At 37.0% G+C, this 19820-nt stretch overlaps 1 protein-coding gene across 1 annotated transcript in view; it reads left to right on the forward strand.

Moving 5' to 3' along the window:
* Positions 1-2564: 2564 nt before the first annotated feature.
* Positions 2565-19820, forward strand: part of CAPN6 (calpain 6) — a 30646-nt gene continuing 13390 nt past the window's right edge. The window contains exons 1-3 of the mRNA XM_007538518.3: positions 2565-2647; positions 10141-10314; positions 18071-18202. Coding sequence (XP_007538580.1) covers positions 10150-10314; positions 18071-18202 — 297 coding nt within the window. The 5' untranslated portion in view covers positions 2565-2647; positions 10141-10149. The remainder of the gene's footprint in view (positions 2648-10140; positions 10315-18070; positions 18203-19820) is intronic.

Genomic DNA, 19820 nt, shown 5'->3' on the forward strand with positions numbered 1-19820 from the left:
TCTATATATAATAAACATACAGTATTAAATATAATACATCGTAGAATAGTGTCTATATATCTCTGTGTGTTTTATAAAAATAACTTTCATGAGAAATCATTAGGAAACATTCTCAAATTTCTTTTTTATTATTGTTGTTGTTGTTGTTATTGATGTCATCGCTGTTGGATAGGGCAGAGAGAAATGGAGAGAGGAGGGGAAGACAGAGAGGAGCAGAGAAAGATAGACACCTGCAGACCTTCTTCACCACCTCCGAAGCGACTCCCCTGCAGGTGGGGAGCTGGGGGCTCGAGTCAGGATCCTTACGCCGGTCCTTGTGCTTTGCGCCACCTGCACTTAACATGCTGCTCTACCGTCCGACCCCTAACATTCTTAAATTTCTTTAAGGTTATGATGATAAAAAAAAGTTAACAGAGGTATCAAGAATATGATATTCTAGATCAAAGACTCAGACCCTATAAAAAGTATTGAATTTGAATATGTTGAATTAAAATTATTTGTTGATAGATGTGATATGGAACTCGATTTTGTAATCTTATAGTGTTGCAAACAAAAATATTTAAAAATAAATTCATATAAATTAAAATATACAATGTCATGATTATTGGGTATTCATGTAAATTCCAGAATGTAGGTTAAAGAAAAGCTACAAGTATAAAATCAGACAACTAATGAGATTAATGCAAAAAACCAGAAAATTATTTTAACTGAGCTATAGCTCTACACTGAGCTACACACTCTGCTCAAAATACAATTAGAATTTATATGTATATATATATATATATATGTCTTGTCCCATGAGGCATAACTTAAAGGAATTGAAAATATTTAGTCTGAAGAACTGAAGAATTGGGGGTGATAGGGCACATAGTTTAAAGGTCTGTCATGTGCAATAGGAATTAAAAGCAGCTTGTGCTCATCTTAAGTAGATAATGCCTAAATCTGGACCATTTTCCTTTATAGATAGATGAGCTTGCCAGATTATAAGTAGGACAGTTTTGCATTGATCCTAAATAGAGCCTCTAATGTTATTTTCATTCTCCAACTGTGTGGTTTCCTACACAAAGAGGTAGACAGGATCGCTGTAGATGGTTAACCCAGACAAAGCCTCCTCCCTTGGTTTCAATGCCCAAATCTTAATATATGGATACACTTGCTTGAGAAATACGTCATTCAGTAAACAAAATGGAAGCCAATATTTGAAATCTTAATTCTAATGAGCTCTGGCATTTTGTGTTCCATCCTATCTCTTTTTTCAATTTTAATCTTGTCATAGAGGACAAGGAAGCAGAGGGGAGTTATGGAGAAATGCCAACCAGGAAGTCCCAGAGTCCAGAATCCACTACAAATCCACTGTCGCTGGCAGCCATTTTTTCCATTTAATTAGATAATGCAGAGAGAAATTGAGTAGAGTGGGGGAAATAAAGAGGAAGAAAGATAGGCACCTGCAGACCTGCTTCCCTGCTTATGAAGTGGACCCCTTACAGGTGGGGAGCAAGGGTCTTGAACCAGGATCCTAGTGGGAGTCCTATCGCTTAGTACCATGTGTGCTTAATCAGGTATGCCACCGCCAAGCCCCCATAATTTTATTATTTTTCTTTTAGTTACAGAAACAATTTTAGGTCAGAGTTAACACACATTGTGTCGGAGATCTGGGAAATGAGATGATGGGGGACATTCACAACTTGTTACTATTAAATAATAATTGTAATTATAATAAAGCTTGAGGATTGTGTCCCTGGAATAGTGTTCCAGTGAAAGTCTCAGGGTGGAGAACATTAATCAGAAAGCTGCATGGCATTTCACAAGGGTCTAAATACACTGCTGAAGCATCTTTGACCTTTCAAAGGAAGCAATTATTTGCTCTATTTTTTGTCACCTACCACTGCCAGGCAAAATGTATGTAGTCACATTGTTAAAATACAGGCTTCATACAGCTGCTGTGGGATCAAACTCCATTGATTTCACTGTCAATGCTTTATCCTCTCTACCCTTGACCAAATGTTGCTCCAACCTGTTTCTTCTCAAAGCAGTCTTTTCTTCCTCCTGTACAAATACCTCCTTCTTAAAATCCCACTCACTTACTGAAGTCCTCATCACTGTCATAGATCAATGTGTATGGGACACGTTTTCAGCCTAACAAAGCTTTGTCAGCAGCCCAATTTTTTTCTTATGTTCTCTCTCAAGTAATGACCATGCCTGTAACATTATCTCTACGAAAGACAAGGTAAAAATATCAGACCCTCTCCCTGGAATTCTTTTTGTTTGTTTGTTTGTTTGTTTTTCCCCCCTCAAACAGAAAGAACTTTGAAAATGTGTCTTCCTAGGCTTTCTAGTTTGATGGTGGGTGGATCTCGAGTGGGCATCCAGTCTGCACATCTGGCAGGGGCGCCTTCCAGATTTTCCTCATGACTGGGATCTGTTTCTGACGGCTGGGAGGGGCAAAGGCTCCTGAAGTTGCTGTGAAGCACCTCCCCCTGTGAACAGAGTTTGGTACAGCCCAAATAGTTTTCAGGTTAAGAAAGCCAGAATCTTTGTTCAACTGCATTGACTGGACAGACTTTGTGGGGTTTACCTGGTGAAAAGCAGGAGCAGCAGCAGCAGCAGCAGCAGCAGCAGTGGCAACAAGGCTCCTGGGATTACACAGGTACATTTAAAAAAAAAAGACATTTGTAAACTTATTCTGAAATTGTATTTGCACAATGACTTAAAAGCTAAAAGGTGAAGAAACTTGAACTTCATAATGAGTCAAATGCTACTTCTGTAGTTTCATGGTTTGTCTAGGTCAAATATGAGTGCCTAATAGCAGTTTAGAAACTTAAAAGACTTGGGTTTTTTAATTTGGTTGTTTCTCAATGTGTGGAAGGTGAGTGTTTCTCCAGCAACAATATTTTTCTGATAATTTGTCAATTTGTGGTTAGACACTGTGCAAGTGTGCTTGTGTGTGTGTGTGTGCGCGCGCCTTTTTTCATAAATTTAGAGAGGGTGGTGTGAGAGGGAGAACCCAGGCTGTCAGGGTTTTATCCTATCTATAGTTTTTTTAGTAATCCACAGATGAAGGAAAATTATTAAAATTCAGACAAAATCTTGCACTCAAACTTTGAGTCTTTAAACCCTAGAAGTCAGGTGTGCAGTTCATACACTAGCATACAGAAGGAAGTATCAACAGAAGCTGTCCTATTTGCACAGCCACAGTTAGAGAGATTCCTGCCCTGGTAACAAGTTGGTCTTGGCTATTTCATTTTCCACCCCTGGTAGACCTGGCTTCATTCCTCTCTGATTCTTGCTCCAGTTGATATCTGATTTGTCATGAATACTCTATCCCCCATGGCTATTACACTGCCACACATGTTCTAGGGGTTTAAGCTGGGCTACCTGACCACAGTGGGGATGAGGGTCAATCAGAATTGAACAACTGGTTTGAGCATCTGGAATTGCAAAGTTTGGTGGAAAACACACAATGAAATTAAACAAATTTTGTGGCCCTGAAAGTCACATCTAAGTTTAAGTTAAACTTCCTGGCTTATTTTATTAATTGATATTATCTTATTGAAATTTGACAAATATCTCTTCTGGTTGGACTTTGTTGTGATTAGGGACATTTTATAGTCCAAATAATTCTTTGAAAAGGTTTGTTTCAGGGGGACTGTTAATTACTTCATTCCTCTAAAAGCTTGTGTGTATGTGTAAATGCTCTGGATTTGAATAGCATCTTTTCCTAACTCTTAGAGGCCTCAGAAGCCAGACGAAACATCTAAACACTTGTGTAGTGAAGAATAAGTTAAAAGCAAAATTTCTATATATCCTAGGGAATTTTCAGTTCATAAATTAAAAGTAGAAAAGTCCCTTTGTGGCACCCAAGCAGTGTTTCTTTGATTAGTCTTGATTTGAAACCATCTCACCTTCTGACAGCTTGCAATTCAAAAACAGTACTACTAAGCGCATTTTTGTAAGAAGAGAGTAGTTATAATTTTAAAAAATAAATGGCTTGAGGTTCACCGGTCATATGTTCACCCAACCCTGATTTTTTAAAAACATGATGAAAATAGTAAGAAGACTCGCTTCAGTGCCAGCTATCTCTGTAATCTTGGGCACATCTCTTTGCCTTCCTATAAAAGCAAGGAGCTGGAATAAGTGATTTCTAAGAGTCCTTTCAGTATAACATTCTATAAAATGTGGAACTAGATTCTTGCAGGGCTGTAAAATTAGACTTATTCAGCTAACAGGAAAAAAAAGAGGTGGGAGTGCAGAGTAGTAAGTCAGCCAAAAAAAAAAAAAAAGTTGGAAAGGAGAGGAAGTAGAGTATGACAGAGAGCAATTCATATTGGTCTTTTAAATGGCAATGTTTTATTTAAAGCATGTGATCAAGTAGCCTCAGTTTCCACTAAGGACAGAGAAAGAATTTAGTGTTCTAAAAATGAGTGTTTCCTAACTATAATGCCCTGTGCTAGACTTATCATTTAGCAGTAACAGTAAAATAAATAAATAAACAGTATGTTTATATACTTAATCTCCTTAGAACAGTGCCCCACCCTGGAAATCCTGGGATGAATGGACTCTCGTATTCCCATTATGCATAGGGAAAACTGAGGGACAAAGATATTATTTACGCTAAATGGTGATATTTTGGAACATGGTTTTGGATCATCTCACTACCTTTGTTCTTTAACAATTCTGTTTTTCTTTTTATCTTTAGTAGAGTTTTTCAGGGTTTAAATGGAAAGGAACTGTGAATTTTACAAAATTGGTTGAAGTAAATCTTCTTTGTTGGTAGAGTAGATGTGCTCTTTATAAACCATGGATCAGAGGGCTATATGGCTCCTTTCAGACCTTAGAATGTCTGACCAACAATTTAAATCGGAGTGGTCATATAGTACTTGATAGATGTGTACTAATAACTGTGGGTTATGACTCTGTGAAGATACAGAAAGTACTATTCCATGTAACATATGGAATCTATATTTGTTTTGCTTTTTGCTCTCAAACTTCATTTCTCTCCCCACACCACCCTCTGGTGTGAGAGTACAGAGTACTGAATGTGTCTAAAATGACTTCTCCTCTATTACAGTTTAGGATAATGTCTTCTATATTCAATTTGCTCTGCAGTATCCTAATTAATGTTACCTTAGATTTGCCCCAAATATAGTACAAAGAGAAAACTAAGGAAAAGGAGAAACTAGCCAGGAACATCTTTAGAGTCATGTTTTTATTTCTTTCTCTCTCTTAAATACACTTACCCAGGTAAAAGATATATATAAAGCAAGATAGGATTACTTTATTTTTCTTTTCTTTTCTTTATTTCCTTTTCTTTCTCTTTCTCTCGCGTTCTCTTTCTCTTTCTTTCTTCCTCTCTTTCTCCCTCCCTTTCCCTTCCTTCCTTCCTTCCTTCCTTCCTTCCTCCCTTCCTCCCTTCCTCCCTTCCTCCCTTCCTTCCTTCCTTCCTTCCTTCCTTCCTTCCTTCCTTCCTTCCTTCCTTCCTTCCTTCCTTCCTTCCTTCCTTTCATGCTCGGTCTCACCAGTCCTGACAGCCACTTTTACTTTTATTGGATAAGACAGAGAGAAATAGAGAGGGAGGAAGTAGAGAGGGAAAGAAAAAGAGAGATGCCGCCATATCTCCTTTACTGCTCGTGAAGTGTTCGTGCTAAAGGTGAGGTGTGAGGGCTCGAACCTAGACCTTTGCACATGCGTGTCAACATATGCACATCAACTAGGTTCCCCACTTTCTAGCACCAAGACTGGAATGCTTATACCTGACAATATATATTTTTTTTAGTAAATAGGCTGATGTCACTTTTTTAGAGCAAAATTAGCTCTGCTCTAAAACTAATCCATAAATCATATTAGAAACATGTGATTCCCCTCAGAAAATTTTATGCGGGGGTCAGGAGGTAGCCCAGCGGGTTAAGCGCAAGTGGCGCAAAGCGCAAGGACCCGAAAAAGGATCCCTGTTGCCTGTTGAAGCCCCCAGCTCCCCACCTGCAGGGGAGTCGCTTCTCAGGCAGTGAAGCAGATCTGCAGGTGTTTATCTTTCTCTCCCCCTTTCTGTCTTCCCCTCCTCTCTCCATTTCTCTCTGTCCTATCCAACAACGACGACATCAGTAGCAACAACAATAATAACTACAACAAAAATAAAACAAGGGCAACAAAAGGGGAAAAAAGAGCAAAATAAAAAAAATTATGCAGTTCCCCATGCTTTCCAGTTCAGTCAGTAGCAAAAACTCCTACTCCTAATTCTAGTCTTAAATTATTTTTTAATGTTTTTATCTTCATTTATTTGTTGGATAGAGACAGAAATTGAGAGGGAAGGGGGTGATAGAGAGGGAAAGAGACAGAGAGACCCCTGCCACACTGCTTTACCACTTGTGAAGCTTTCCCCCTGCAGGTGGGGACCGGAGGCTCAAACTGGGTCCTTGCGCACTGTAACAGTACACTCAATCAGGTATGCTATCACCTGGCCCGTCTTAAATTCTTCATAGCAGTCTCCCTTAACTTCTCCTGGATAATCCCACTTTTCCCTAGTCTGAATTCACTACTCCCTCTTACTTTGATCTGTGCAATCAGTGGATCACAATTCAAATAAAATTGTATAAAATCATTACACCACTGCAAAACCCCACACTCTGCTCCACCATGTCCTGCTCATGACACAAGCTGCACAGACACAGGGTCTCTCTTCTTAAATATGTACACTTCTTTTCCTAGCTAGAGACGGTCTGTGGTTGATTCCCAATTCCTAAGCTTTGAGGCTGCTTACTCACTTTTCTTTATATGCGATCTTAAAGGCTTTCTTCTCTTCACTATTACTTGCAATAACAATGAAAGATTTCATTCTCTGTTCTCATATACTGTGCTGTTTAAGATAAATCCAACTTCTAGATTGTAAAAATTTTTCCAAGAGTTAACTGATAAATCCTGGAATGTGAAGATTTCAGATCTACCACAATCACCAGACAATGTAAACAGAAACCTTGTCAGTACCCACTATGGCAATAAAATTTAGGCAGTATGCTTCAAAGTTAGATAGCATGTGTGTTGTGGAGTTTTCCTCATTTGAGTTTTTTGTTTTGTTTTGTTTTTCCTCATTTGAGTTTAAAAAATATCTTAAGTAGGTAGTAATCAAAAGAAATATGTAGTATAATGGTAACTGACACCAAATCTAGCATGAAGCAGACCTAAGTTTGAGATGGTTCTGCCAGTCTCTAGTTGTCAGTATCTGAGCAATTATTTGTGCACATAAAAAGGAGAAACATGTATAGGCAATATCTACTGCTTATGGCTGCTTTTAAGAAAACACACAGAAATGTACATTTCAAATAATAATTTCTCACTCAAGCATTATTTTTTCTACGTAGAGCCTTTATCTTTCAATAAAACTTCCCTGAATAATGATTGTATTCCCAGTTCTGTGCAGGTGCTGAGTGGGATTACAGTGCAGTTACAGTAAAATTATACTTCTTTCTACTTACTCAAAGTACTTTCACACTAATTTATTTTAGTAGTTTCAGTCCCAGCATAAGAAGTACAAGATAGATAAATCCACTCCTTTGTTGAGAAAACTGAGGCACAAAGTAGCCAAGGTTGCAGCTAATGAAGTAGTTCTCCTATTGCTTAGTCAGAAATTCAGGTAAATTATTCTCAAGTCCCAAGGAACTTGAAACTATAGTTATACTCTAATGAAAATCTGTCGAAATTTAGGCTGACAACCTACTATTCCCTTTATAATGTATACTCCCACCACAAATGTAGGTTTACTCACCTAAAATGCTTGATCTATCCAGATTAGCTGTACATTTTACATCTGAAAGAGTCTAGTGGACTCATAATGGTTTTTAAAAATCAAACCTGATTTTGTGATTGATTGATGTCACTTCTGTCAATAGACAGACCCTCTTTATATAAAAAGGGGCTGTTTGTACACTGCTGCTTGCCTCACCATTTGATTTAATAGCAAGGGAGAATTAAAGAAGCAGAGAGCATTCCCAAGAATAGAATGTATTTATTTTTCCAAAATTTTCATGGACAAGGAGGTTTTAACAAACTATCTTAATTGCCCTAGACGATTCTCCATTTGTAGTTCCCAGCCTCTGGCAACTCACCAAACCTTCCAAGAAAAGCAAGAGCATAGTAATAATTCTTATACATTTGTGCACACATGAAAATTGGGATTCATTTGCAACGGGCTCCAGAAAAGAGCTTGGCCAAATATTCAGAATGACTCTGATGCTGGCTATGTAATGGAAAATCATTGCTGATACCATCTATGCCTTCAAATACAGTGGAATATACGTTAATATTTAAAACATATGAAGAGACTGAAATCTGACGACTAAGACATTTGGTATTTTGAAATGTCCCATAGCCTTCAAATTGAAAAATAATTGCCAATAAATAGAGCTATGGAAAAACGGTGACTCTCCATCTTCTAATTCCTTGGATGTATAGAAAGGATAATTTTGTTTATGTGTATTGTAGGCTGTAAATAGCATTGACTTAAACTATCTATGATCTTCTAATGGGAATAATTCGTTACCAGTAAAGCATTTCAATCTAGTACTTAATGAAAATGAAATGCCTCTCTATTAATGGTTATTTGAATTATTTTTTACCACAAAGATATTAATTAAATTATTTTTACAGGGGGTTGAGTGGGCATCAGAGACCCAGTGCACTATGCCGGTTGTTAGTGGGAATGGTGTGCAGAATGAACCTAGGTTGTTAGTGGAAATTTTGTGCATACAATGACCAGAAAAATGAGAAACTTTACTTACATGACAGCAACTATCTTGTAAATCATTATTACCCTAAAAATGAAAAATGCCATTATAGATTTCTCAACTATTTTCAGCAGATACTCTGAACTTACTGTTTTTATAAACCTTTATGTAATCATAAAATACACTGTTTTTCTTAAAACATATTCTTAAATTCTTGACACTAAATAAATTTCACACCCCTCCTGATATTTGTGATTGAATGCTATAATATCATTAAAATCATTATAAATCTGTCTTTTTGAATCAAGCAAAGACTTTGAGAACACTATTATCACCCTAAAGCTATTTAAAATCAAATTTGCCTTTCAAATTATACTCATGAAAACTAGTTAAGCATTTGAGTGAGGGACACTCTTATAGAGAGTGCCTGAAGAGTCACTGTATTAATTCTCTATTTAGTCATCTGAGTTCTTTTCTTTTCTTTTTCTTTTTAAGAAAAGAAAGCAGCAGTGTATTGCCTTAGGTAAGAATCAGTAATTTACCAAATGAGTGTAATGGAATTTCTAAGGCTGCCTTTTATTGCCAAACAAATGATTACACATTAGACACATACAATCTTTCTATCTTTTTGTCTTTGGAGAGCATCTACTAGACTCTGTGTCTTACATTAGCTTTTATGGCCCAAAATGAAAACATGAAAAACTATTTAAATGATAAAAGGGAAGACATTTTGTAAAATAGCTTGTTAGAAGTGAAAGGGGCTGCTTCCCTCAAGTGCAAAGTAACCCTTCAGGGTATAAGCTTATTCTGAATATAATAAACCATTTTTTTCACTTTAAGTTCAAATTTAGAACTTTTCTTTGCCTTGGACTCCTCCTCACTAGTGTAAAATCAAAAATTACTCTTTAAATTATATTATTTCTTGTCCTCACCTGGTATTTACCTCTGCAAACCTACTTTTTTTTAAAAAATAGAAAATGAAAAGCAGATCCGCAGTACCACAGAGGCTGCCAACAGTACTGTGAGATTCAATCAGACTGTAACCCGAATACTATGCATGATAAAGCAGGGACATTATGCAAGTGGACTATCTTGTTGGCTCCTACTCACTAAATTATAATGATTCATATATAACTAGGGATCTATTTGTTCCAACATAATTGTTAAGGACTAGATTAACTCACTTGAAAAATGAAGAAAACAAGACTTTGGGATGATTTAGTTGCTTTCTACAAAGACACAAACTAGTTAGTTGTAGAACGAAGATCCTCCTTTACCTGAGAATGATGACTTTAAAGGTAATCATAAAATGCTGAAGTTCAGGAATAAGTCAGTGAGATGACTATCATTTTTTAATCTCAAGTAATATTTAAAAGAATGAGAAACTCTTCTTCCAACATAACTTTTTTTCTCACTTTACATATAGTTTAGCATAATGAGTCCTCCTATGAAACTCTTCAAAAACCAGAAGTACCAGGAACTGAAGCAAGAATGCATCAAAGATGGCAGACTTTTCTGTGACCCTACCTTTCTGCCTGAGAATGATTCACTTTTCTACAACCGACTGCTTCCTGGAAAGGTGGTGTGGAAGCGTCCCCAGGTAACTCCTTTTGTTCACTTTCTATGTCTCTTTTGCTCTGTTTCCTCAAAACTGTCCTTGGTTCACTATTTTACTTACCACAACCTTCTACTTGTGGAACAATTTAGGAATTGAAAATTTCATATATCTATACTTCTGACTTTAACTGTGGTGTCTTGAGTATTTGTCAAATTTAGCAACTTGAAGAGAGAAGATGAGATATACCCTGTTTTATGTGAAAGTTCATTTTTATTTGTAATGACTCAGAAATGCAATACTTTTTTCTCTTTGCTGAGTTATGAGTTGATGTGATTGATAACCCAGTAAAAAGGTCAAAACATATAGAGTCTGAAAATTAAATGGCAACTTTGATAGATCTATAGGGTATAACTTAGAAGAATATTTTGAGTTCCATTCCCAAGTAGGTGACCAGATAGACATATCACACAAGGCTATTACAAAATGAAAATTATTGGGATTTTTATAATATTGTGAAAGTCTTTTATCATATGGAATGGTGTACTTTCTAGGTACTATTAGAGAACCATCTCAGCAACTCAAGGTTTGCTTTTCTAAATGAGCATGCTATAATTTTCAGCTGCCACCAGGGGGTGCCAAGAGACACCAACTTCAAGGCTCTTGTTTTCTATGTAATCTAGTCCTTAACGATTATGTTGGAACAAATAGATCCCTAGTTATATCTGAATCATTATAATTTAGTGAGTAGGAGCCAACAAGATAGTCCACTTGCATAATGTCCCTGCTTTATCATGCATAGTATTCGGGTTACAGTCTGATTGAATCTCACTGTACTGTTTATTTTGACTAGAAAAACATTAATCTTTTTAAAAATATTTATTTTATTTATTTATTCCCTTTTGTTGCCCTTGTTGTTTTATTGTTGTAGTTATTATTGTTGTCGTTTTTGGATAGGACAGAGAGAAATGGAGAGAGGAGGGGAAGACAGAGAGGAGGAGAGAAAGATAGACACCTGCAGACCTGCTTCACCGCCTGTGAAGTGAGTGCAGGTGGGGAGCCGGGGTTCGAACCGGGATCCTTATGCCGGTTCTTGTGCTTTGCGCCACCTGCGCTTAACCCGCTGCGCTACAGCCCGACTCCCGAAAAACATTAATCTTTATTAGTTGTTTTGGGAATAAAAAGTAGGACTTCTTATATGCAAGCTCTGTGATCTATTGCTGCTTTATCTCCCTAGTAAAAGATTTTTTTTTCTAAGAAATGCACAGAGAAAATTGACATGTTGACATAGAGCTACTCTTATAAATGCAAGTTGGTAATGAGGACTACTGCACTTTTTATGCTTTTATATAAAAAGAAAGAGATTGGGGCCGGGTGGTGGCGCACCTGGTTGAGTGCACATGTCACAGTGTTCAAGGAACCAGGTTCGAGTCCCCAGTTCCCACCTGCAAGTCGTGAAGCAGTGCTTCAGGTGTTTCCCTGTCTCTCCCCCTCTCTATCACTCTTTTCCCCCTCGATTACTGGCTGTCTCTATCTAGTAAATAAATAAAGATAATGAAAAAACTTTAAGAAAAAGAAGGAAGATCAATAGGAAAAGAGTAGCTAAAGAGGCCAGAAATTAGAGGCTTTGGGAGAGATGTTATTTTAAAAATAAGACAGACTTGGATCTGTTTCTAGGACAAGGGGGTAGAAAACAAGGAATAAAAAATTGAGGATGCAGAGGAGCAAAGAAATGGTTGATGGTGTTGAGACTCTGGAGGAGGTGGGTGGAGATCTGATGCACAGCAAAACGGTAAAGGAGCATGAGGGTATTCTACAGATGTGAACTATGTCAGCAATACTCCCTGTACTGATCAGACTTCTGGCACATCCAGTGTCCCTGTGTTTCTTCAGTCCTTTGACCTTTGACTTTGTCTTCAAATTCTGTTGACTGAATCCTAGATAGATTAGCAGGGAAGGACAAAATAATTAACCATGATGAAATACCACTTCCAACGTAGGAGGATGTCAGAGAGAGGATTATTTGGGATGCTAAAAAAAAAAGTGAATTATAATTTATATCATGCCTACAGTGGGTCCATACAGTTACAATTTGTTAAAAAGTTTCTGTACATTTTTATTTTACTTCATCCTTATTTTCCATGCATTGGCAAGGTAGGGGATATTGAGTCACTTATATATTATGTAGTATAAGATAAAAGCCTTGTTTGGTAGATTCTTAAACCTGCTAATACTAAGACAGGAAGTGTTTTCAACTTATTTTAGTTAATCCAACTATATTGAATACCTTTAATTACTTTTCTATTCTAGTTTAAATTATACACTTACTGCCCATTATATTGATAATAAATGGGATTTTGAGATAAGGTAAGGATTTTTCCAATTCAAATTGATATTGCTAGAACTTGAATCCAAGTATGACTTCAAATCCTGCACTAATTTTTGTTCTATCAGTTCTACCATGTTGCCATATCAAGGAAGAAATGACACTATTACTAAAGTATATGTTTTTTCTTCTGTTGTCACATTCTTCTTCAGTGGGTATGTACCACACATTCATTAACTTATCAACACAGAATGAGCTTATTTTTAATTAAGTCCAAAGGGAGAGTCACTTAGAAAACATTTATTGAGCACTTATTCATTGCCAACTTCAGTGCAAGAAATAGACACAACTAGAATAAGACACTCCTATTCTAGCTGAAGAGCAATATTGAACTATCACAGAGTTAAGTAATACATAGTTCTGGATGTAAGAAATATTATTTTCAGGTAGACAGACTATAATTCATATATTTTTTGAAGAAGGAAAGATCAGTGTGGATTGTAGTAGTTGGGGAGGGGGCCTTTTATGGAAAGTAAGGGAAAAATAAGGCTCTGGACCACCATCTGAGACTCAAAAAACTGTAGATTTCTTTCCAGACAGAGTGTAGGCCAAATCTGTGGTCAAGAACCACGTCAAAGTTCTCTGGCCTCCCATCAAGAAAGCTGAGAATCAACCCTAGGCCTCTCTGAATTGGCTTAGAATGACCAGATGGTTCCTTGGCCTTACCCATCTCATTGGGAAAATTGAGGTTCTGGTTCACATGGAAAAGAAAGTTAAAGATATCTTGACTCTTGGCATGCCACATATCCTAATATTTAACCATGGATATTTCCTGGATTCTTTAAAATAGAAGAGGCATGATTAATACAACATTTTATTTCTATCCTCTCCTGTTGAAAATTTCTAATATAAATTCATAAGCCTCCATTATCTACTCTATTCGAACCAGCTTGCTCAAGTTAAGCCTCACTATCAGAAAATGGGGCAGAATTTTAGTTCCACTTGCCACTTTTTTGCTGTGTCCTAAGAAACACTTTAGATAGAGATTATAAGAGTGTTTTTCAAATGTCCAACTCCAGTTTATCTGCACATGCCCTTCAGAGGAAAATTCTCCTCCTTAACTCTTCCAGTGGTTCTGTAACTCTAGCTGGTGTCGTAACTTCCTGGATACTTATTGCCTGGGACACATTCTGAACTTCCTTGTCTTCTATAGGGGCTTCTACAAATAAACCCCTAATACATTCTAAAAGTTGGTTTATGCTGAGATATAGTATGATCATAAGACTGTAGGTAGAAGCTTTGGACTACAATCTGGTGACCAGATTTTCAGAGAAAATTCCTTCTCTAGTTCCCTCAAGTCACTTTCTCTAATTACTTCTTTGGCTTTTTTCCAGTCTGCCTCACATCCAGCTATAGTAGTATCTTAGGACCAGTCACATCTAATTCCCTACTAAAATAGAGCAAAACTTCATGGAGATTTGCACAGCCGTCTGTGGGGGTAGCAAGATCACCTGCACAAGATTTGTCAACTCTCCTGATTACGTTCAGATTCTTCTAGAATTGCTTTTTCCTGGGCCTTTCACTAAGGAAACATCTCTCCTAGAGTTAATTCATTGTGTTTGGTGAGAGAAGAATAATGAGGGATCTACACTAAAGGAGTGATGGTAGGGAGGGAAAAGGAATATTAATAAAGGAATATCTTAGATAGCAGGATACATAATCCTGGGTAATACAGTGCATGTGAGGACACTGTGAAGGAAAAATAGACACATAAATTTTTATACTAATAGTATGATTCCATATCTACTAACTAAATGTGATATTACCATTCAATTTATTAAATTTCATTTTCTTCCCAGAGTACATGCTCACCCACCTAAGTAGTCCCATACAGTTAAGGGAGTTGAATATAGTCACATTTTCTATCTATCCAACTTTTGACTCTATATTTAAAATATTATTTTAGTTTATTTATTCAGGATTAATGGTTTATAGTCAACAGTAAAATACAATAGTTTGTACATGTACATTATTTCCACATAACAGTATAATCCCCACTAGGGGATTATACTTTGCCATTATGTCCCAGGACCTTAATCCTCCCCTGCCCCCCCCCCCCGTTGCCCCAACACCAGAGTCTTTTACTTTGGTGCAGTACACTAAATCTAGTCCAAGTTCTGCTTAGTGTTTTACCTTCTGATCTTGTTTCTCAATTTCTGTCTACGAGTGAGATCATCCCATATTCATCCTTTTGTTTCTGACTTATCTTGCTTAAGATGATATCTTTAAGCTCCATCCAAGATTGAGTAAAGAAGGTGAATTCACCATTTTTAATAGCTGAGTAGTATTCCATTGTGTATATATACCACAACTTACTCAGCCACTCTGTATTTAAAATATTTAACAACTTTATCAAAGAGCAATTTATAAAACATAAGATGCACTTTGCCTCTCTTTTTAAATTAATTAATTATTTTTGATAAAGTCAAAGAACAATTTAAAAGCAGTGGGGAGGTAGAAAGGGAATGAGAGAGGCCTGAAGCACTGTTTCACTGCTTGTTAAGTCCTCAACCACCACACTTGATGGGGACCAGAGGTTTGATCCCAAGCACTAGTGCACTGTCCTATGTATGCTCTACCAGGTATGCTACAGCTTGACCCACTTTGTTTTTCTACATTTGACTTATTTCACTTAACACAATGCCATCAAAGTCCATATATGTTGTTATACATGGTAAGGGTTCATCTTTCTGTAGATGAATAATGTTTCATTGTGCATGCATTTAACTCAGACATGATATGTAAAGAATCAAAAAGGTAAACAAAAAGAAGCTCTAAAATATAGAAAACAAATTGGTGCTTACCAGGAGGGAAAAGAGGTTGAGGATGGAAAACCAGATGACATAGTTCAGTTGTGTGGTAGTAGATAGAATGTAGTCTTTTAGTATATACAATGAAACATAAAGGCTTGTACTTGGACCTTTCATAATGTTATGTGAACAAAAAATTGATTTTAAAAATCTACCTGTCTTAAAAGTAAAAATGAAGTGATTTTTAGTAAATGTACTAAGTAGTACAAATTTTACCACAGTCCAACTTTAGACTAGCTATAAAATCTGCCTAAGATTTCTTAAGTAAACTCCAAGTGACAGACAATTTAGTATACTTTTAGTTTTTATCTAGATTTTCCTGTTATAAACACTTTCTTTTCTTTTTTTCTTAATATTTTGATTTATTTATTATTGGATAGAGACAGGGAAATTGAGAGGGGACATATAGAGGGAAAGAGACAGATACCTACAGCCCTGCTTCACCACTTGTGAAGCTTTCCCCCCTGCAGGTGGGGACCAGGGGCTTGAACCCAGTTCTTTGAGCATTGTAACCTGTGCTCAACCAGGTACACCACCACCCGGCCCCTGTTATAAACATTTTACTTGAAATGGATCACAAAAGTTGCTGGATGTTTTTACTGAGCATTTTTTCAAGGTCAACTGTATGGTATCATATTATTTAGTTTATTTCCTTTTATAGCTGGATAGATTTTCATTGCATGGTTATCTAATTTTCCCCTATAAAGTAGTTTGATATCTCTATATGGATTCTATTAACAAAATAAGAATAAGGCTAATAATAAAATAATTATATAATGCCTTGAATGACTAGCTTAGTAATTCAGTTTGAGCAAAAGGTCTTGTTACTAGCCTCCATATTAAGTTTTTCTTAGAAGATTAAAGAAAGATAATCTCTACTTAGACACCATGACAATGACCTCAGATCCTTAATGACAGTCCAGGGATTTCTTGGGATTTTTTTCATAGTCCTAGACTTACTCATAATGTACCTACTATAGGATTAGTCTTACTTTTAGGAATCCACATCCCTATCCCTATAACATTGATAGACTACAAGCAACATTTTTGAATGCCTATACTCTTTTGGATGCTGGTTTCTAGGCTGTCTTTCATTTTACTATGCTTACAAAAGTTTACTCTGGAACTCAATGCTTATTTTCAGTGAATTCCATTTGTTTAAGAAACTTGCTAAAGATTTAGATGTGGGAAGTGCAAAGGGAGCTGTAGAGAGAGATCTTTTCAGGACTCATAATTATATGCCTCTCCACCAGAGGTCTTGTAAATGATAGTATGAGGACAATAGGAGGGTTCTTCAATGCTCAGCCTTCAATATGCTTCCTAAATAAGTTTTTCTGCTTATAGAAGACTTCTAACTGGAGATGGGGGTAGGTGGGAACCATTCTTATCTTTATTGTTGGTGTTCAACATCCTAGTTGTGTGTACTTTCCTCTAAGAAATTATTTTGCTTTAACAAATATCCCAGTTCATGGAATATATCAACTGTGCCAACACAGCTGGAAGACATTAGAGACTCAACATCTCTCCCTCCCAAGGCACCCAAATATGTGAATCTGTGAGCTGTGACCTCCCCCACAAATTCACTCTCAACAGCTTTAGCAGAGCTCAGAGTGAAGTGTCCCATCTGCACACTGTATCTTAGCTTTCAGCTATAGAAATGAAATGTTTCTCCAGTCTTGCTTCTGAGTCTCCCCCCCACCTCAAATAGGAAGACACTCAATTGTCTAAAAGTAGAGTGATGAGACATGACACGAGGCATGCCTCTGAAAAATGAAAAAGACCAGAAATCCAAAGCTGACAACCCACCCAACCCGCTCCTTTTGGCACAAGGATACTCAATTAATCTTCAGTTTGGATTTGTTCTTGCCAAGAATGCCTATTACTTTCCAGAGTTATTTTGGCTTTTAAAGATTATATGGAATGTTTCACTCTGTAGACAAGACCCTTCATCAAGGAGAATTATATTCATTTTAAAAAGTTTTTAAACCAGGAAAAATATAGCTGTCTCTATTGAATAATTATTAAAAGGATATATGTCTAGATTTTCTTTTTCCTTTGAGGCCAAGACTTATTTCTGCTGGGCAAGCAGATGTCAAGGCAGTGGCTGAACTGCCTACTTGAAGAAGCTTTCTCCAGCTACATAAGACTTCCTTTGTATTTTCTGCCTTCGAACTCTGCAAGTGTTGATACACAATCCTGTATTCAAGTGTATAGTGTCACATATGCAGTTATACTTTTGTCCACATGTTGTCACAATTTTTCCCTCCAGTAGCATGAACCTCTATTGCATAATCCTTATGCTATCTTCCCAGCCCCGATCTAGGCATTCCTAAATACTCAACTTGAGCATCACCACTGCTTGTCATGGAGTCTGTTTTGTTTACCATTATTTTAACTGTTGGATCCTTCCTCTATACTCCAATATTTAGAAAAGGTCTCCACTGTTCCCTCATCACATACTATTGTAATGTACTCTTTGAGTCTTACTTTCCTGTTCACAGTGAGAATGGCATTGATATGTTGTCTGTTTCCCAAGGTTCAGGTATGATTAACTAGTGACTGGGAACTATTCCCAGACTATTATAATAAATTATTGTATCCACAGGATATCTGTGATGATCCTCGCTTGATTGTGGGCAACATCAGCAACCACCAACTGATCCAAGGGAGACTGGGGCATAAGCCAATGGTCTCTGCATTTTCCTGCTTGGCTGTTCATGAGTCTCATTGGACAAAGGTATTTCTCCTCAGATGGAACCTCATCTAGTTTATACATTTATGTCTTCTGTAATGACTTTAGAAAAAAAAAAGCGGCTTCTAATTTTCTTATGTTGTTTATTTCCCTAAGGAAAAGATATTAACTAGATTACTTTCCACCAATTTTATGGGTTTTCGCAAATACAGATAAACTAATTTTGCAGTAAGCATTCATATACTCACCTAGATTGACATTTTGTTCCATTTGCTTTGAAAAATTTATTTTTATTTTGTATTATCTTTATCTATTGAAAAGGAAAGATAGAGAGGGAGAGAGAAAGGGAGACACCTTCAGCACTACTTTACTACTTGCAAAACTTTCTCCTTGAAAGTGGATACTAGGGGTTTGAACCTGGGACCTTGCACACTGTAACATGTACACTCAACCAGGTGTGCCATCACCTGGCCTGCTCCATATGCTTTGTCACAAATACTAGTTGAGCTTTTGTTGTTTGCAGTCCTTTGACTCAATAGTTCTGCATAACTGTATTCTCTGTAACTAAGGATGTATAAAACCAGTAGGGATCCAGAAGTCACAATCAGATAGGAATAGTAGAAAAGGGTAAGAAAGATGGAAAATAGACCCTTAAAATGTGCTAATAAGTAAAATGCACAAAATTTCTTTGGCAGTTAGGTTGGATGCAAAGTGGCAAAGCATTGATCAAGCACAAGGTATGTTCTCTTCAGGAAAAAATGAAACAATTTCTAGGATGTTAATGTACAATTTTTGTATAAAATGATAATTTTTTAAATGAAAGAAGTGAATAAAGCCTACATTATGTAGAATGTACATAAAATATCTAGGACAGGCTTTTAAAACTTAAACCATAGTGATGCTTGCAATTTAATTTGCTTTGATTTTGAAAATATCTCGGGGGCTAGGCAGTGTTGAACTCAGTTGAGCACACATGTTACCATGGGCAGAGACTTAGGCTCAAAGCCATGCTACCCACCTACAGGAGGAAAGTGGTGAAGCAGGGTTTTGGTGGTCTTCTATCTCCATCCCTCTCTATCTCACCATCCCTTCTCAAATTTCTCTCTGTTGTGTGAAAAAATAAGAAGGAAATGAAGGAGGAGGAGGAGGAGGAGGAGAAGGAGAAAGAGAAAGAGGAGGAGGAGAAATATCTACTGGGAAGAGTGAATTCTTTCTTTCTTTCTTTCTTTCTTTCTTTCTTTCTTTCTTTCTTTCTTTTTGCCTCCAGGGTTATTGCTGGGGGCTTGGTGCCTGCACAATGAATCCACTGCTCCTGGAGGCCAAATTTTCCATTTTGTTGCCCTTGTTGTAGTTGTTATTATTGTCATAGCTGTTGTTATTGTTAGACAAGACAGAGAAATTGAGAGAGGAGGGGAAGACAGAGAGGAGGAAAGATAGACACCTGCAGACCTTCTTCACCACCTATGAAGCGACTCCCCTGCAGGTGGCGAGCTGGGGTCTCGAACCGGTATCCTTAAACTGGCCCTTCTGCTTTAAGCCATGTGTGCTTAACCCATTGCCCTACAGCCTAGTTCCCAGAAGAGTGAATTCTCTGTGCAGGAACCGAGCCCCAACGATATACCTAGTGTCAAATAAGGGGAAAAAAGCTTGTTTATGTAATTAA

Source organism: Erinaceus europaeus, chromosome X (assembly GCF_950295315.1).
Source record: "Erinaceus europaeus chromosome X, mEriEur2.1, whole genome shotgun sequence".
Lineage (NCBI taxonomy): Eukaryota > Metazoa > Chordata > Mammalia > Eulipotyphla > Erinaceidae > Erinaceus > Erinaceus europaeus.